The sequence below is a fragment of the Siniperca chuatsi genome, linkage group LG7, assembly GCF_020085105.1.
Source record: "Siniperca chuatsi isolate FFG_IHB_CAS linkage group LG7, ASM2008510v1, whole genome shotgun sequence".
Lineage (NCBI taxonomy): Eukaryota > Metazoa > Chordata > Actinopteri > Centrarchiformes > Sinipercidae > Siniperca > Siniperca chuatsi.
In genome coordinates, this window is record NC_058048.1 from 914,165 (window position 1) to 932,996 (window position 18,832).

The 18,832-nt window shown below is 40.0% G+C and overlaps 1 protein-coding gene across 15 annotated transcripts in view; it reads left to right on the plus strand.

Moving 5' to 3' along the window:
• The window catches only part of fat3a (FAT atypical cadherin 3a), a 284,665-nt gene that overhangs the window by 146,024 nt on the left and 119,809 nt on the right, over window positions 1–18,832 (plus strand). For 12 of the 15 annotated variants that reach the window (XR_006378550.1, XR_006378549.1, XR_006378548.1 and 9 more), the window contains exons 5-7: window positions 6,041–6,355; window positions 7,310–7,520; window positions 16,592–16,660. Coding sequence is in view for 11 of the 15 variants with exons in the window: in XM_044202273.1 (XP_044058208.1) it covers window positions 6,041–6,355; window positions 7,310–7,520; window positions 16,592–16,660 (595 nt within the window). In the remaining 4 variants the exon portion in view is untranslated. The remainder of the gene's footprint in view (window positions 1–6,040; window positions 6,356–7,309; window positions 7,521–16,591; window positions 16,661–18,832) is intronic. The other 3 variants (XM_044202274.1, XM_044202266.1, XM_044202268.1) reach the window with 1 other exon arrangement.

Genomic DNA, 18,832 nt, shown 5'->3' on the forward strand with positions numbered 1-18,832 from the left:
GATGACATATTTTACATATTCCTGCTTTAACCAGGCTTGTGCGGACACCTTTAGAATGTAACATCACACTTGATAAAAGAGGATTAAAAAGTAAAGGTTCTTCAAGAACCCACTCCTAAGTTACCTCAGACAGCTCTCTTTTAACAATGAATATTTGCCATGCATTTAATACTGATGCATAAAAAGAAGAGAGTCCATTAAAATCCACTTCCTTCAAATTCAATAAAAATAGGTGTCTATCCAAGTTCATCCGCCCCACTCTTTTTAGTAAAGCAAAAGCTATTTCTGTCCAGTTCTGAGACCGATGATGAAGGATTCTTTGTGCAGTCTGGAGTCTAAATGCCGCTACTTTGAACTTAATGTCAATAAGGCCTTGGCCTCCCTCGTTTAATGGCAGATACAGAACTGACTCTCTTAACCAATGTTGTCCATTCCAGAAAAAGTTTACCAACACTTTTTGAATTTCCGTAATGAATTCATCTGGTGGGTTCAACACAATCAATTTATGCCATCTATTACAAATCTTATCTTTAGCTCCTTCCCAATTTTTTCTTTGATGAACTTCTGATCCTAAAAGATACCTAAAAACTTAAACTCATCGTTTTCCCACTTTACATTTCCAGGGATAACAGGTTTTACGTTGACATAACAGCCTTTCTCTTTGTCATTGCACCAGAACGCTTCCGTTTTACTCCAGTTCAGTTTTGCAGATGACGCCTTCTCATATACTGAGATACTGTCATTAACAATATCAATATCTCTTTGATCTCTCACAATTACAGTAATATCATCTGCATATGCTGTTAACTTAAACTCATGGCAATGATCATCAATCTTTAGACCAGACAGTTCTTTTCTTAAGAGACAGAGTAGTGGCTCCACTGCTAAAGCATATAGCTGACCAGACAGTGGGCATCCTTGTCTTATTCCTTTAAGCAATCTTATTGGTTTACTCAAACCCCCACCTATTTTTAAGATACATGAGGCATTCATATATAAGAGTTTGATCCAGGAAATAAAACCTTCTCCAAACCCAAACGCACTCATTGTTTCATACAGAAAACCATGTTCAACTCTATCGAATGCTTTTTCCTGATCCAGGAACAGAAAACCCACATTCACTTCATGTTGTTTAGAGTAATCTAAAATATCTCGGATCATAAAAATATTATCATATATGGTTCTTTCTGGAATGCAGTATGATTGATCCTCATGTATTAAGTCTCCTAGTACAGTTTTCAGCCTATTTGCCAAAACTTTACTATAAGCTATTAGCTTATAGTCAGTTGTTAAAATTGACACAGGTCTCCAGTTTTTAAGAACACTCAGGTCACCCTTTTTTGGTAAAAGTGTTAATACTGCCCTTTGGCAACTTGTGGGAAGGCGTTATTCTTTAAAACACTCTTGGATCACCTCATAAAAGTCTTTTCCAATGTACTTCCACACAGCTTTAAAAAAGTCCACTGATAGTCCATCAATTCCTGGTGTTCTACCAGGCTTCATCTGTTTAACGACCTCCGTTAACTCCTTAAATGAAACAGAACTGTCCAGATCCTCGCTCTATGTTTTAGTAAGAGACGGCAATTTCTGCAGTAGCTGTTACATAAAACCTGTCAGGTCTTGCAGCACTTATCATTCCCTGTGAAGCTTTTGTCCATGTATATTGTTTCATCTCTTTATTCGTATCTCTTCATACATCTATCAAATCATTCTGAACTATAATGCTTTTTAAAAAAGAAGCTGATACAGGATGTGGCTCCTCATTATTCCTGTCTAAAAGAAAGTTAAGAGAACAATTCCAGTCGCCACCAACAATTAACATACCATCCAAAATATACTATAACTATTTTTTTACTTAACTATTTTTTAAAAAAATTCTCTCTGACCCTTTATTTGGAGCATAAATATTTATAAAAACGAATATTTGATTTTCAACTTTAGCTTTCACTATCAAAATACGTCCTCTCTCTATTTCCATTTCTGATAAAATACTGACATTAAGATGCTTTGAAAATAAAATCACTACACCTGCACTAACATTTGTGCCATGGCTTAAACAAAGCTTTCCTTCCCACCACAAGTTTAACTCAGATTAATTTTTTCCATTACTATGAGTTTCTTGTAAGAATATTACTTCTGAATCTTTAAGCCTAAGAAACTCAGAAAGTAAACCTATTTTTCCCCATCCCTCAGCCCATTCACATTTAAAGATCCTAATCTAAGAATCTGCATTGCAGGGGAGAGAGAGAGAAAAACCAACTGACAGAAAAACAGAACAAAGGTTAAGATAGATTCCACACTCGTGCTTTATTTTTTCCATTTTGTCAGTTTCACATTATCTTTGAGTTTTACGTACAGTTGTTAGAAACTTTTTCAGCCGAAATCATTTTTTGTTTTGAAATGACATCATAGCCCACCGTCTTCTGAGCTATTGCCACTGATTTTATAAACTTATTGACATCAGGGAAAAACTTTGCAACATCAAAGTCACAATCCTCCATCAGTTCTTCATCACTGTTTTCACACTCCACCAGCGCATTAACCTCTAACCCGCTGACACTCTGAACCTCATCACCATAAACACATTCCTTATCCTTCACCGCAGTAACCACCTCCTTCACGACACTCGGGCCTCCAGCATCATCACCAGCTCGCACAGATGAAATAAACTCACTCACCTCTGACTTAGAGCTCGGGTCTGTAGCACTCTTCTCAGGTGGAGAAACCGTCTGAGGAATAACGCTGGGTTCCCCCTCCGGATCCTCATCATTAACCCTGTTTATCTTTTGTTTCTTTTCTGGAATCATTACCTCCTCTACAGCTATGGGCCGTTTTTCTTTGTCTGGACTTTCGTTTTTTTCACTTTGATCCGTTTGCTCATCATTAATTCCTTCGTTCTTTGCGTTTTCTGATTGTTTCTTATGCGGGCACGTGAACTTCTTATGTCCCAAATCACTGCATTCAAAACAACGCAAACTATCTGTCGTTGCAAAGATCATATAGGAACTGTCCCCATGTTGGATGCGAAACGAGATATCCAGAGACTTCGACTGTTCATTTAAAAACATGAACACTTGTCTTCGAAACGACATCACATGCTTAGAGCTGCGTTTTTACACCCGGAACCATTTTAATGGATCCAGCAAACTTTCCAAACCGACTCAGTTCTTTTATAATTTGCTCATTGGAAATGAATGGTGGCGCATTAGAGATTGTAATTCTGGTAGCAGGTGCGCGCAATGGCATCACTTGCACCAGCGTTTCGAAAATCACGATTCCTCCTTCAACAAGGGTGTTCACGAGTTTTTGATCTTTAAGAAACACCACCACCGCCTTGTTCATTCTGGAGGCCGATGCTATTTTTTCATGCCCGACAATCTGCCCATTGCTAGAAGCACGTCTTCTACGGTAACCGCGGGATCCGAGAACACTTTACACCCATTTCTGACAGCCCCGGCGTTCCCTCACCTGAGAGAGACGCCATGGCCTTTATCAGATAATTAAACCCACCAGTGTTTTACTTAAGACTGTGAACCAAAATGTGACAAATTAAACACAAAAAAGAACTTAAAATAGAAGAAACAAATAAGTAATTTTATCCTTAAAACGCAATTCAAGCTTGCCGCTCTCACACCCCACTCCACACTTCCGCTCCCAGCATGCACTCCACACACTCAGCGAGAGAGAGTTGAGTGAGTGAGTGAGTGAGTGAGTGAGTGTGTGTGAGTCCCGGCTTTTATTTTATGAGAAATTACAGGAAGTCCTCTCTCCCACACTAGCTTCACAGCGGAGTGTTCAGGCACAGTCAAAACAAGCTGCTTACTGGCACATCCAGTGTAAAATATATAGCGGCTGTGGATGAGAGGGGAGTTGACTGTTGGAAGTCAAAGACGTCGTATTTAAGTTTATGTTCTGCTTGTTCAACAGCTGTTTGATAAATTGCTATTAAACAGAGAGGATTTGATTTGCTATTTTTATTATGAATTCTTATCATTTTGGTGCTGCTGACTTTCCTTTGGTGCTGGCTAAAACCTCTCCAAATATTCCAGGAAAAACCCTGCAGTAGAGTGCTTGAGGTATGGCTGCTAGATTTAGCTCTACAACAAATAGAGACAGCAATGTAGACTGTAAATATTTCCCTTTCTATGGATACTTAGAGGTGTTACACAAACAGCACATTTGACATGTCTGGACTTTTGGCCATTTGTTAGGTTGATTACAACAATGCAGTCATTATCTTTTTCACTGATTTAAATAGATTTTATAACTAACTAACTGGTCCTTAGTTTTTATTGCCAGTATCTTATTTTGATTAAAAGCGATTAATTAGAAGAGACATATGCACACCAAAAACTTAAACTGATATCTTTGCCTATTTTGTCTGTCAAGGAACCCAAGTTTAGTTGATAATGATATGTAGCAGACAAAGCTGGAACTTGTAACTATCTGTTATTTTTTACTTGATATATCAGTGAAATGATTGATCAAAGTATCAAAGTTGTAATTCATTGTCATTTCAGCACTAACAAAACTTGTTGTCTCTGAGTTCTCAAGGACAGAGGGTGAGCAGCTGTGTGATGAACCAGCGGCTGACACAGGACTACATTTAAGAATGGATTTAATGGGGGGGGGGTTTCTCTTCAGTTAGAGCACAGACGACTGTGTTGCCACCAATTATCTGTGTTAAATTTCATTTATTAATCAAATGATAAGATAAAATTAACTGATTTTGGCTGTGGTTTTTCATGGCCTCTGAAGTTGCTTTTTTAAGGGGCTGATGGCTGATATGCCAAAAGACATTTCACAGAGTGAAGGGCATAATGTTTTTTTAATTAATTTTATTTAATAATTCAAAGGTAGACAAGCATATTGACCACCACAGCACACGTGTGCACACACGCAGATAAATACATCTACTCTTTCATCCTCATCTCTCTTTGATTATGTTCTCTCCACCTCCTTTTTCCTTCCATAGTCAGCTAGCTAGCTAGCCGGTTTAGGGATAATTCTTTCTTCACAATCACTGCAGCTCCCCATGTCTGGCATTTTCAAAAATGACAGATGGTATTCTTAAATGAAGCCAGTCATGAGCACAGGGGAAATTAACTGCTGCATCGTAAATCTCTGACAAGCTGAAAAGTGATTGCACTTCAATTAATATATATTTAACACAGAAAAGCCTGCTTCGTAGCTCATATTGGCTAGCACCACCTCTCAGAGATCACCTTCTTTATCATTTTAGACATACAGAAGCATAATAAAGTAGCTGTCAATACACAGGAAGACAGATTATTTTCCTCAGAGAATAGCAGCAAATAGAATTAACACAGACAGGTGCTGGTTACTTTTGAATAGTGAATGTGTTTTACAAAGTAATCACATTCTATAACTTATTTATTCTTTTTTTATTTTTTTGTTCAAATAATGTTGTAAAATCTCAGGGTGAAACACATTTGTCGGTAAAAGTCATCTTCAGGGCTTTAGAAGAGCAAGAGAGCTACAGAGCTGTTGAACAAACTGGTTCAAGCTACAAGTCTAAAAGCCAAAGTGTTTCTACCTGTTCTGAATGGTCACACATGAAGGCGGGGTGCCTACCATCATAGCCTCCTCCTGGCTGCATCCCACTTTAGCACATGAATGTCCCACGCAAATAGTACGTAACCTGGACATTGTTTACAACATTTTTGTTGTTTTCATTTTAAATTAATTAGATAACATTGCTTTCAAGTAATCCTCATCAAGTCAGGAAATATCATGTCACCATGTCAGACTTGCCTGGTTTTTGCCTTCAGATGGTCAAAAGTCAAGATAATTGCTATTATACAAGTTAAAGAGGAGTACCTGAATGCCCCATTATTCAGTTCTCCGTGAGGTTAGAATTCCTAATTTGTGAATGACGAACAGGTTCAACCCAGCCCTCGAGTCCTCCAAGGGACACTCCTTCATGGGTCGCATCTTTGAAGGATCAAGTCCCTCATTTGGAACACATTTTGTGTGGATAAATTTGTGTTGAATCTCTCACTCTATTCTGCTGCTGCAGGTGTTGGTGTCAGATGGTGGTCCTAGTCCCAGGCAGAGTACAGTGTGGGTGATGGTTCAGGTACTGGATGAAAACGACAACAAGCCTACATTTCCTGAGAAGGTCTACCAGGTCAAACTTCCAGAGAGAGAGCGGAGAAAGAAGGGCGAATCCATCTATCGGGTATTCGCCTACGACCGTGATGACGGGCCCAACAGCGATCTCTCCTACAGCATCGTGGACGGCAACGAGGATGGGAAGTTCTTCATCGACCCCAAGACTGCAGTTGTATCTTCACGCAAGGCCTTCACTGCTGGGAGCTACGACATCCTGACTGTACGTGAACCTTCATCAATTATTAAGCATGTCTGCTAACAAGTTTTAGGACATTTTTAGTTTAATTCTCTTAACTCAAAGTCTTAGTCATGGATGGATGTTGTGTTTGAGTCTTAAACTTGGTATTGAAATGGCTCAATTCATGAGAAAAACCTGTCTGATGCCACAACATCTTGTTACCTCTGACACGGATGTTATGTTTTCCGTTTGTCTGTTATGGTATGTCAGGATATCTCAAAAACCTGGTGATTCTGTCTGGGATTTTTTTTATTGATTTAGAACTATTTAAATTTGCATTTTAATGGTTTTACATTTAGCATTTTATATTTCAACATGTGGCAGGTCTTTTATTTAAACCTGCTCCACCCAAGGTTGGATTACCAAGCGAGCACCTGCCCAAAGGCCCCAGAACTCCAGGGGCACTGAAATCTGCAGGCTTACTCTGTCAGCTGCTTTGTGATAATTTAACTGAAAATTAGTTTGGGAATACACACCACTAAAGCACAATATCACTATAAGGGCCTTAAGGTGGGTCCTGCTTTATTACCTGATCTTGAGGCACTGTCTTAAAAACTAATCATTCACACACACACCTGTTGACTCTGTATGCATTCAGGCCACCTCCAAATTCAGCCCAGTATCCTTCGAGTTGGAGTCCCATCATACACTTTTACAATTAATTTTAATGTTTATTAACCATAACCACAATCTTTCCCTAACATTAACCATACTGTATCTGCCATATGCAGATATTGTAGATAGCAAAAATGTTTAAAAATGTTGGCATTAGATGCAATCCAGTGTTTTACTTAATTCCCCAATATTGACATATTACTTTGGGGTTGGGGTTGCCAAATTTCACTTCACATGTGCATCTCAACAGGAATTTGAATACTCAGATACATATACATCTTTCCTTACTTTACAATCTAACTTCTGTGCTTCTCTCTTCAGATCAAAGCGACAGACAACGGGCGTCCTCAGAAATCCTCCACAGCTCGCCTGCACATCGAGTGGATCCGTCGACCTCCACCCCCGACTTTCCCACTGATCTTCGATGAGCCAGTCTACAATTTCACCATCATGGAGAATGACAAGGTGGCAGAGATTGTGGGTGTGGTGTCCCTGCAGCAGAGCTCTGCACCCTTGTGGTTTGACATTACAGGTAAAATCCCCCTATAGGTGAGGCCGATCCTCTGTCAACCAGTGCAGGGCTTTGTGTAGTGTGAGGTAGGGTGTGCCCAGGCTCTGTGCATGGTGTTTTGGGCTGACAGTGTCGCTGTGTGTTGGTGTAATATGAGATGCAGCTCAGGTACTGTGGCCTCACTGCATGATCTGTTATGCTCTGCCCATCCCAGTCACCATGGCGACAGCTTCTCCAGCTGTCAGGTCTGTATGCCCTGTAAGAGGTAAAGCAATGAAAACAGTTGGCAGTCTATAGAGAACTGATGTGAAATGAATTCAGGATAAAACTTAACAACAACAAAAGTAAACAAAAGTATCTTCATGTTTGTTATCCTGAGACTTTTTTAAAAGGGACTTTTCCTTCCCTATATATATTTATGTGTGTGTATATATATATATATTTATATATATGTGTATATATGTATATATATGTGTATATATATGTGTGTATATATGTATATATATATATTTATATATATTTGTATATATGTATTTATATATATTTGTATATATATATGTATATGTATATATGTATATATATACATATATATGTATATATATACAAATACATGTGTATATATACATATATACATATATACACATACATATATATGTATATATACATATATATATATATATACATATACATATACATATATACGTACATATATGTATATATATACATATATACATATACGTATGTGTATATGTATATATGTATATATACATGTACACATACATATATATGTATATATATACATATATGTACGTATATATATATATGTATATATACATATATATGTATGTGTATATGTATATATGTATATATACATGTATATGTATATATATGTATATGTATATATATACATATATATGTATGTGTATATGTATATATGTATATATACATGTATATGTATATATATGTATATATGTATATATGTATGTATGTATATATGTATATCTGTGTGTGTGTGTATATATATATATATATAGATGTGAATGCAGCATTGAGTGCGATCCCTACCATAACCATCACTGAAACCAAGCTGAAACCAAGCTGAAACCGAGCTGATATACGCCTCAGCAGCAGTGATCCTCGAGATGCTTGGCTAAAAGAGCAACCGTGGGAGCCATGAGAAACAGTACCCACCATGGAAATGAAGGCTGGAGGCAAAAATCAAGGAGGCACGGAGAGAAGTGAGCCATGAGAGAGAGATGCAATGAGAAAGCAAGTACCTAAGAAGTACAACCAGATGCCCATACCTGAAGCACTCGAAACTGCCAAACAAAGGCTCCAAGCCTTGGCCAGCCGCCTAAAGAGGTACACGAGAGATAATGAAGCCAGAAGAATAAACCGGCTGTTTGCAACTCAACCTCCCGCTTAATGGCAGGGTAATAACAGCAGAGCAGACCCACCAAGGCTGGAACATGAACAGTACTGGAAAAGTATATAGGAGGCATCACATAACAGCGATGCACAGTGGCTGGTGGCTCTGAGAGAGGACCACAGCAACCTCCCTGAACAGAATCCAGTCATCATCACAGCGGCTGACATCCAAGAAAGAGTCTCAGGTAAGAAAAACTGGACAGCCACACCTACTGGCAAAAGAAGCTCACTGCACTCCACAAGCGCCTAGCAGCACAAATGAACCAGCTGCTAAGGGATGGGACGCACCCTGAATGGCTTACCGAAGGGCATACAATCCTGATCCTGAAGGATCCCGCAAAGGGTACAGTCCCATCCAACTATCGGCCAATAACCTGCCTCTCCACAACATGGAAGCTCATGTCAGGCATCATCGCGGCTAAGATAAGTGGACACATGGATCAATACATGAGCAATGCACAGAAGGGCATTGGCAAAGGAACCAGAGGAGCCAAACACCAACTCCTGGTTGACAGAACAGTCACCCAAGACTGCAGAACCCGACACACCAACCTGTGCACTGCCTGGATTGATTACAAGAAAGCATATGACTCAATGCCACACACATGGATCACTGAATGCTTGGAGATGTACAACATCAACAGGACTCTAAGAGACTTCATTGCAAACTCGATGAGGCTGTGGAAAACCACCCTTGCGGCCAATGGCAAGCCACTTGCACAAGTATCCATCAAATGTGGTATATACCAAGGAGATGCTCTGTCCCCACTGCTGTTCTGCATAGGCATAACCCCCTCAGCCAAATAATCAAGACTGGCTATGGATATCGACTCAGGAATGGGGCCACCATCAGTCACCTCCTCTACATGGATGACATCAAGCTATACGCTAAGAGCGAGCGGGACATTGACTCACTGATGCACACACCACCAGGATCTACAGTTCTGACATTTGGATGTCATTCGGGCTTGAGAAGTGCAGTCGAATGGTGATGAAGAGAGGGAAGGTAGTCCACACAGAAGGGGTCTCACTCCCAGAAGGAACAATAGCAGACATAGAGGATGGGTACAAATACCTTGGAATACCACAAGCAAATGACAACCTCGAAGAGGTAACAAGGAAAACAGCAACTGCCAAATACCTTCAACGAGTAAGACAAGTCCTAAGAAGTCAGCTCAATGGCAAGAACAAGTCCCAGGCAATAAACAGCTACGCCCTGCCAGTGATCAGATACCCTGTGGGAATAATAAGGTGGCCAAAGGAAGAGATACAGACCACAGATGTTAAGACACGAAAGCTCCTTACCATGCATGGAGGGTTCCATCCCAAATCCAGCACCCTGAGACTGTATGCTAGCCGTAAGGAAGGCGGCCGTGGACTAGTGAGTGTGAGAGCCACTATCCAGGATGAAACATCCAAGATCCACAAGTACATCAAAGATAAGGCCCCAACAGATGACGTGCTCAGTGAATGTCTCAGGCAATGGGGAACAGAGGAAGAGATGCTGGAGGAGGGACCATCATGGGAGGACAAAACCCTACATGGGATGTACCACCGGAACATAACTGAAGTGGCTGATATCAAGAAATCCTACCAATGGCTAGAGCGGGCTGGACTGAAGGATAGCACAGAGGCACTCATCATGGCTGCACAGGAGCAGGCCCTGAGCACCAGAGCAATAGAGGCCCAGATCTACCACACCAGACAAGTCCCAAGGTGTAGGCTGTGCAAAGAGGCCCCTGAGACAATCCAACACATAACTGCAGGGTGTAAGATGCTGGCAGGGAAAGCATACATGGAGCGCCATAACCAAGTAGCTGGCATAGTGTACAGGAACACCTGCATGGAGTATGGACTGGAAACCCCAAGGTCAAAGTGGGAAACACCTCCAAAGGTGGTAGAGAATGACCGAGCCAAGATCCTGTGGGACTTCCAGATTCAGACTGACAGAATGGTAATGGCGAACCAACCAGACATCATGGTGGTGGACAAACAGCAGAGGAAAGCCGTTGTGGTTGAAGTGGCAATACCAAGTGATGGCAACATCAGGAAAAGGAACATGAGAAACTAGAGAAATACCAAGGGCTCAGAGAAGAGCTGGAGAAGGCGTGGAAGGTGAAGGCGACAGTGGTGCCCGTGGTCATCGGCGCACTCGGGGCAGTGACCCCCAAACTGGAGGAGTGGCTACAGCAGATCCCTGGAAGAACACCAGACATCTCGGTACAGAAAAGTGCAGTACTAGGAACAGCAAAGATACTGCGCAGAACCCTCAAGCTCCCAGGCCTCTGGTAGAGGACCCGAGCTCGAAGTTCAAAGTTCAAAGTTTTTATATGTGTGTATGTGTATGTATATATATATATATGTGTGTATATATGTATATATATGTGTGTATATATATATATATATATATATATATATATATATATATATATATATATATATATATATATATATATATATATATATATATATATATGTGTGTGTATATATATATATATATATATATATATATATATATGTATATGTGTGTATATGTGTATATATATGTATATATTATTCATGACTTTAGTTCCTTTCATAATGTCTCTGCTTAGAGGAGGCACTGGCTCACTCTCAATAAAGAACATTCTGACAGATTTTAAAGCCACTGTGAAATTCCCCTATAAGTGGGAAATGCCCAACGTGGCACACTTAAATCCCTTTGATCTGTCAAAGTTCACTTTCACCCACTTGAAAGGCTTAACCAGATCATGTCATGCCCAGTGCACTAAGCTCAATTTTTACGCATTATGTGTGGTGACGAATCTGGTGTAGCAAAAGTGATTTAACAATTCTATTAATCAGCTTTTTATTCTAATTCTATTAGTTTTTAATGCCATTCAATAATATATGTACACTGGCAGTTTCCCAGCTGTGATGCATGCACTGTGGGCTCCAGTCAGCCCAAACTAGATGGACAACAGCAACCAGAAAGGACTGCGGTTCCCACAATGCACCATCCATTTTTCCTTTTGTTGTCACTGAGCAGTGACAGTCAGTGTGTATCCAGCTGGAGATACCTTCTGGCTTGTGCTTCTGGCTCACCATAGCTCTGTCCATCTCTTCTCAATCTTCTTCTTTCTCTCTTTCTTTTAATGTCTCTCTCCATCTCTCTCTCTCTCTGTAGACATTCATTCTCACTTCATTCACACTTTTTCTGTGTGTATACATCCTTTCTCTGGAATCACAGCTATTTTTTTTCTTTCTGAAACATTTTATCTTATCTTATCATTAACTAGTATTAATGAGACACTATGAATCAACAACTTCATTAATCTTTGTACATGTGATGATGATAATAATAATAATAATAAGAAGAAGAAGAAGAAGAAGAAGAAGAAGAAGAAGAAGAAGAAGAAGAAGAAGAAGAAGAAGAAGAAGAAGAAGATCAAACCAAATTAATCCCAGGAGGGAAATTTAGCATTACAACAGCACAAGAAACAGACAAGAGAGGTCAGTAGGAACAGGATAGAGAATGTGCATGAATGCAATGTGTGTGCAAAACTAATTTGCAGATCACAATGAAGGGGTAGTACCCTACTGATTTTGTGTTGGTTTATTACTATTATTATAATTATTATAATTATTTGTTGTCTTCTTTCGTGGCTGAAATTGCAGAGTGCTGGAATGAGCTAGAGACATTAAACTTGGCCCAATAACTGGAAATTATGTGCAAATGCTTTCCAAGAAATATGACTCCAATCAGCCAGATGGTGGCGCTATAATTAACGCCTGAACACATTTTGAAAGGCCACGCCCCTCACACAGTGCTAATTTGCATAATCTGAAAAACAGAAATGTGACATCTACTTTTTGGAATTCAAATGTATCAACACCAAATTTGGTAGACAGCCTTGCGGGTCTGAGATACATCAACGCACTGTAATTGGGAAAGATCGGTCCAATAACATGGCCGCCCCAAAAAACTTCACAAAAGGTGGGGCTTTGTCCAATCATCATAAATCTTGGAAGATATCTTTAGACCATGTCTGGGAATAGGCGTGCCAAAGCATTTTGAGCCCGACCCATAGGAGGTGCCACAAATGCCAACAATGTCTACCTCAAAACACTGTGGACAGAATTTCACCAAATTTGGTGCACATGCTCTGGGGAACAGTATTAACCAAGATCTGAAGTGTCATATTGATTGGTGCATGTGGGCGTGGTCTACTTATCATTATCTGCTGCTCACGCCTTTGTTATGGTCAGGATCACCGTGGTGTGCAAATGATCCACCAAATTGCTCACACCCCCAAAACTTCTTGAGTTGATGATGAAATGGTGGCATCACCAATCAAAATGTGCTTGATTAATGCATGCTCTGTGGCGAACAAGGCTTACATACTAAATGTCTTTTTTATTCCTGACCGAAATGTGGAAACGGAAAATGGAATTTATCCATTTAAATGAACTATGGATTGTTCATTTATTGGGACTCCGCGTCTGTCAGGCCATGGTGCAGCTCTCACTGTAGTCTGGAAATATCGGTTTTCTTGCCAACTGGTGAGAAATGAACCTTTTACCATGTTTGAACAACAACTGACTAAAGTTGGTCGGCTAAAGCCATTTTATTGTGTTTTAATTTATCGACCTCCTGGTCCAGCATGACACTTTTTATCTGAGTTTACTGATTTTCTGAATTATATTATTAGGCTGGACAAAGTGTTATTAGTCAGCAATTTTAACCTGCACATGATGGCAGGTTGTATGATGCCCCTGAATAGCCACTGAATTTCTTAATATTACTGAATCTATTAATTTCAAGCAACATGTCTCCGATGCCACTCACATGGGTGGTCATACCTTGGACCTCGTTTTCTCTCTGGGACTAGATATTGATCATATTTGTTGTGAGGACCTACTGATCAGTGATCAACACATTTTAACTGTGATATTTATGCAAATTTTAACGATGTAGAGACATTTTCTTTTAATGAGCATTGTTCCATGTCGCTGAACAAAGTGGCACCTTTAAAGATTAGCACTAGGGCTATCTGCAACACTTTTCCGTAGTTGACAGACACTGTCCGCTGCCTGAGAAGGAAGTGTTCCAGGACTGAATAGCTATGGAAAGCCAGTGGGCTTGAGGTGTATCACCTAGGACGGTGTAGTCCCTCATTCGTCCAGGAGTGTTCTATCGTAGAAAAGGTTTCAGTCGTAGTCAACTGGACACTGTTTTCAGAATCAAGACGTTTCGGCTCCCATCCGGAAGTCATTCTCAATTGTGAAAAAATTGGACGGGAACTGGAAATTTAAGCTACTCTGAGTTACATAAGCCCTGCCCTCAGGAAGGAATCTGCCTGAGTATCTGTTAATAGCTAGTTTCACCTGAAACTGACCTAATAGTTTCAAGATGGCCCAGTAATCAGTAATCAGGCCTATTGTTTTCTGGCTGCATCTACTTCATCACTGTTAAGTGCCTGATTAGCATGTGATAGGCGTGACCAAGGTGATAATACACTCTGATAGACTTTGGGCAGATTAAATCTCAGACCACCATTTCTGTTCAAAGAGGGTTCTCTTTTTCACAAAAATGGCTTCCTTGACGCCCGTTCAAACCAACTCTTCTCTCTACTAAGAATCTTCACCTCGCTGTCTTCAAATGTGTGGTTTGTAGCTTTTAAATGCAAATGCACGGCGCTCTGTAATCCTGAGTTAGCGTGTCGTCTGTGCTGATAAAGTCTTTTGTGAAGTGGCTGTTTGGTCTCGCCTATGTACCGTTCTTTGCAGTTTTCCTCACTGCACTGAATGGAGTAGACAACATTGCTCTGTTTTTGTGTGGGTAACTTGTCCTTAGGGTGAACGAGTTTCTGTCTTAAAGTGTTGCCTGGTTTAAAGAAGACAGGAACATCGTGCTGTCTAAAGATCCTTTGTAGTTTTTCAGACAGTCCAGATACATAAGGAATGGAGACACCGTTCCTTCTCGGTTCAGTTACACTTTTTGCTGCCTGTCCACGCCCTCGCCTTAAGACACGTGGTGATCAAGCTTTTGAGGTCATAGCACCTAAGCTCTGGAATGCTCTGCCTGCACCCTTACGGTCTGCTGATTCTGTGGATTCTTTTAAAAGTCAGCTAATGACATACCTGTTTAGACAGGTGTTTGGGTAACCTGTATGCACCAGGTCTGCATCTTATGTATTTATTGCATATTTTTACTATGTACTGTGTATTTATTATGTATATTTTTTATGTACTGTCTTTTTAGTTTGCACTTTTCTGTGGCTTCATGTGGCTCGGGTGGTCACTTCGTCTGTGATTGTATGTTAATGTTTTTGTAAAGCACTTTGTGTCTTATGTCTGTGAAAAGTGCTATACAAATAAAGTTTACATACTTACTTTTATGCCATAGCTCAATTTGCCAAGAGACAGGAAACTTGGCACCATAACTGGAAATGATGTGCAAATGCTAGACAAAATATGATCCCAATCGGCATGAAGGTGGCGCTATAATTAAGTCAAAAAAATGAAAACTTTGAAAGGCTGGCCCCACCACACCATGACTCCAATTGACTTGAAATTTACAACTTGATCTACAACTCAATGTCAGAATCGGGTTTATTGCCAAGTAGGTTTTTACATACAAGGATTGTTTTGGGTTTTTTGCGTTTTCACAAATAGAATGAAGAAAACAAACAATTTCTGATTCGTGTTATGCCACGCAAATTTATATATATATAGTATATTTGGTCATATTTTAATGTGAAGCCTCCTTGTTTTCTGATCTGCTCCTATTTGCCCTATTTTTAATTCATTATGCTGTTAATAAAAACTGTATCCTTTTCAAATTTAAAGCCCTCTAGCGTGTCAGTGAGCAGAATCAATTAATTTCCTATTAAGGCTTTTATTGTTAAATATGTGCAGGACCATGTTGTGGAAAATTCCCATATGGTTCTCAAATGTACCGCATGCCATCTTGTGGCACTTGCAAGTTACTACAAAATACCATGAAAATGATTGAACTAGAAAATTTAAGCTTGTGGCTATATTTATACATTTGTATTTCCAAATAATAAATGCAAAACAATCATATTAATAAGTGATTAATTAAATACATATTTACAGAAGTGCAATTTTAGGAGTTTGAAGAACAAGTTTATATGTATACTAGTTAAAGGTATCAAAACCTCATATATCATGAGTCAGAGTACTATCTCGGTGGTGCATGTATTGAGAAAAAGCTCAAATCATAGCGTATACAATTAATCAAATCATCTACAAGCTCTACAACTACAATTAGTTCAACTTTATTGTCACATGTACAAGTACAGTGAAATGCTCATTCTCTAGCTCGCTCATCCTTTTACATAAATAAATTACTTGTTTAAGGTCAGAGCAAGCAGCTGTAATCCACAAATATCAGCACCAGTGTAGTCAAAATCCATGAGTCATTGTGGAAGTACTAAACCAAAATGACTAAAAAGTTATTTTTCAGTAGACTCCATCCCATGTACAAATACTTGGATAGAGGTTCAGCTAATCAGAAGCAGTTGCTGTCTTATCAGTCTGTCTCCTCCTTTGCTCATCACTTCATCCTTCTGTCCTCCTGTCTTCCTCCCTCAGGCCTGTCTGTCCTTCCTGTCTCACCTTCTCTCTCCTCTTTCTCCTCAATGCTTCATGCCTGGAAGGTCCCAGGTCTTTCCGTGAGATGTTCTATATTCTGCAGAGCGCTTGTGGCAGGAACTGTTCCTCAGAAGGTATCTCACTTCCAACTTCCACTACCACTCTTTGTTGTCTCCTCTCTACTTTCTTTCTTTTTCCTTTCTTTTTCCTTTCTTTTTCCTTTTCGTTGTCTTTTTTGTAAACGCTCATTGTCCACCCCTGTGCTTCTCATCGGTGCTGCTGACATATTCTTATGATTGGTTAGTTGGAGGTGGTTGACTGAGGGGAACCACACAGAAGCTCAGCCTGAGTGGACGTGTGTGTTTGTGTATGTGTTAGTGTTTATCCTGTGTCAGTGTGTGTGTTTCACATTAATGGACTACATTGCAGCCAAGGTTAATTGAAGGGTTGAAGGTTTGGTAAAAAGGTATCACAACCTTTTTATCTGCTCCCATGGCAACAATCCCCAGGTTACCTCAGTGACAGCTCTGTCTAATGACCTGCTGTTAGCAGCACCTGTACACAAATTCTATATGGAATTAACTCATGCACACACATCTCCCACTATCTGCTGAACCATTAGCTAACCTAATGACTATTGGGCAGCAGGTTTGGGGCTGAAGAAGCACAACACAGCCTCCAGCACCCTACATCCAGCAGGAGCACCAAACACCCAGCGCCCAGCAACCAGCACACAAAGCCCAGCCCACAACAACCAGCATGCAACACTTTAAACTCAGCAGTCATTTTCCAGTACCCAATATCCAGCTGCTTGCATGCAATACCTCATACCCAACACATGAAAAGTGAAAGTTTGAACTGTGTGAAAATAGAAAGTGTGACTTGAAGCAGATGTGGGGAGAGGTCAGAGTCAATAGGAGGAGAAAAAAGAAATTAAATAAGGAGTTAATAGAATAATAATAATAATACGTTTATTTTTATAGCACCTTTTAAAAACAGAGTTTACAAAGTGCTTTGGCAAACAGAGCAAAACAAAAGCAGGATACCATGAAGGCAGTATACCAACTGAAGGCCAAACAGTAAGGGCAAACAAAGGCAAGACAAAGTCAAGTGAAAAATTAAAACAAGAGATATAAACAATAAAAACAACAAGGGGGAGAAGGAGGCACAATGCAAATACCACCTAGAATTTTTAAAATAGTAGAATTGTAATTGTAGTGTTAATATTAATAATAATAATAATTTAGATTTATCCCCTACTTTAGAACCACCAGCAGGGCCCCACCTGAGGATCTAAGGCTGCGAGCTGACTCACCCAGACGTGCTCTAAAAGTGATCAGTAAAATCTTAAAATCAATTCTAAATCGAACAGGGAGCCAATGGAGAGGAGCCAGGATTGGGGTGATGGGATGGGATGTTAAAACCAGTGAGAAACCTAGCTCCTGCATTATGAACCAGTTGGAGGTGAGAGAGTGACTTTTGGTTTATGCCAGAAAGGAGGGAGTTACAGTGGTCAAGTTGAGAGAGTGAGAGAGCATTGGTTTAATTCTGGAGATGGTTATCATTTGGAGGAAGCAGGACTGGACTTTTTATCTGTGGTTTAGATCTGAATAAAATAGTACACCCAAATTTCTGGCAGTGGGCTTCACATTTGCAGACAGGGGACCAAGGCCATTCTCAATGAGACTGATGGGGTTTGGGGGATTGAACAATATGATTTCTGATTTTGAGTTATTGAGTTGAAGAAAATGTTGTGCCATCCAACAGTTGACATCACTGAAACAATCTGAAACAGCAGCTAGGCTTTTTAGGTCATCAGGTAGGTAATATATATGCTACTCCATAGCAATGAAAAGAGACGTTGTGACGTTAAATGATTTGTCCACGTGGAAGCACGTAGATAGAAAATAAGATTGGACTGAAATTGCACCTTTGCTATGTAAAGCTATAAAACCTGACTGAAACTTTTTAAAGTTATTATGACAGATAAAAGCTAAAAGTTGGGTTGAAAACACTTTTTCTAAAACTTTTGGTAAAAATGGAAGTTGGCCTAAAATTGTTAAGAGAAGAGGGGTGTGCTATTGCACGTGCTGCAGTGGGTCTTAAATGATGGTCGTTATAGCAGTAGGTATACCAGTCGCGTATAGGGGAGCTGAGTGGGGTGCAGAGGTTGGGGATGGTGGTGGTATCTTACCATTTCCTACCTGGTAGGAATTGGTATTAAATGACAGGAGGGACCTGTGGGAAGAGCTCTCACAGGAATCAGGATGCTGAGGTTGTGCTGTAGAGGAAGAGGGGGGATTCGG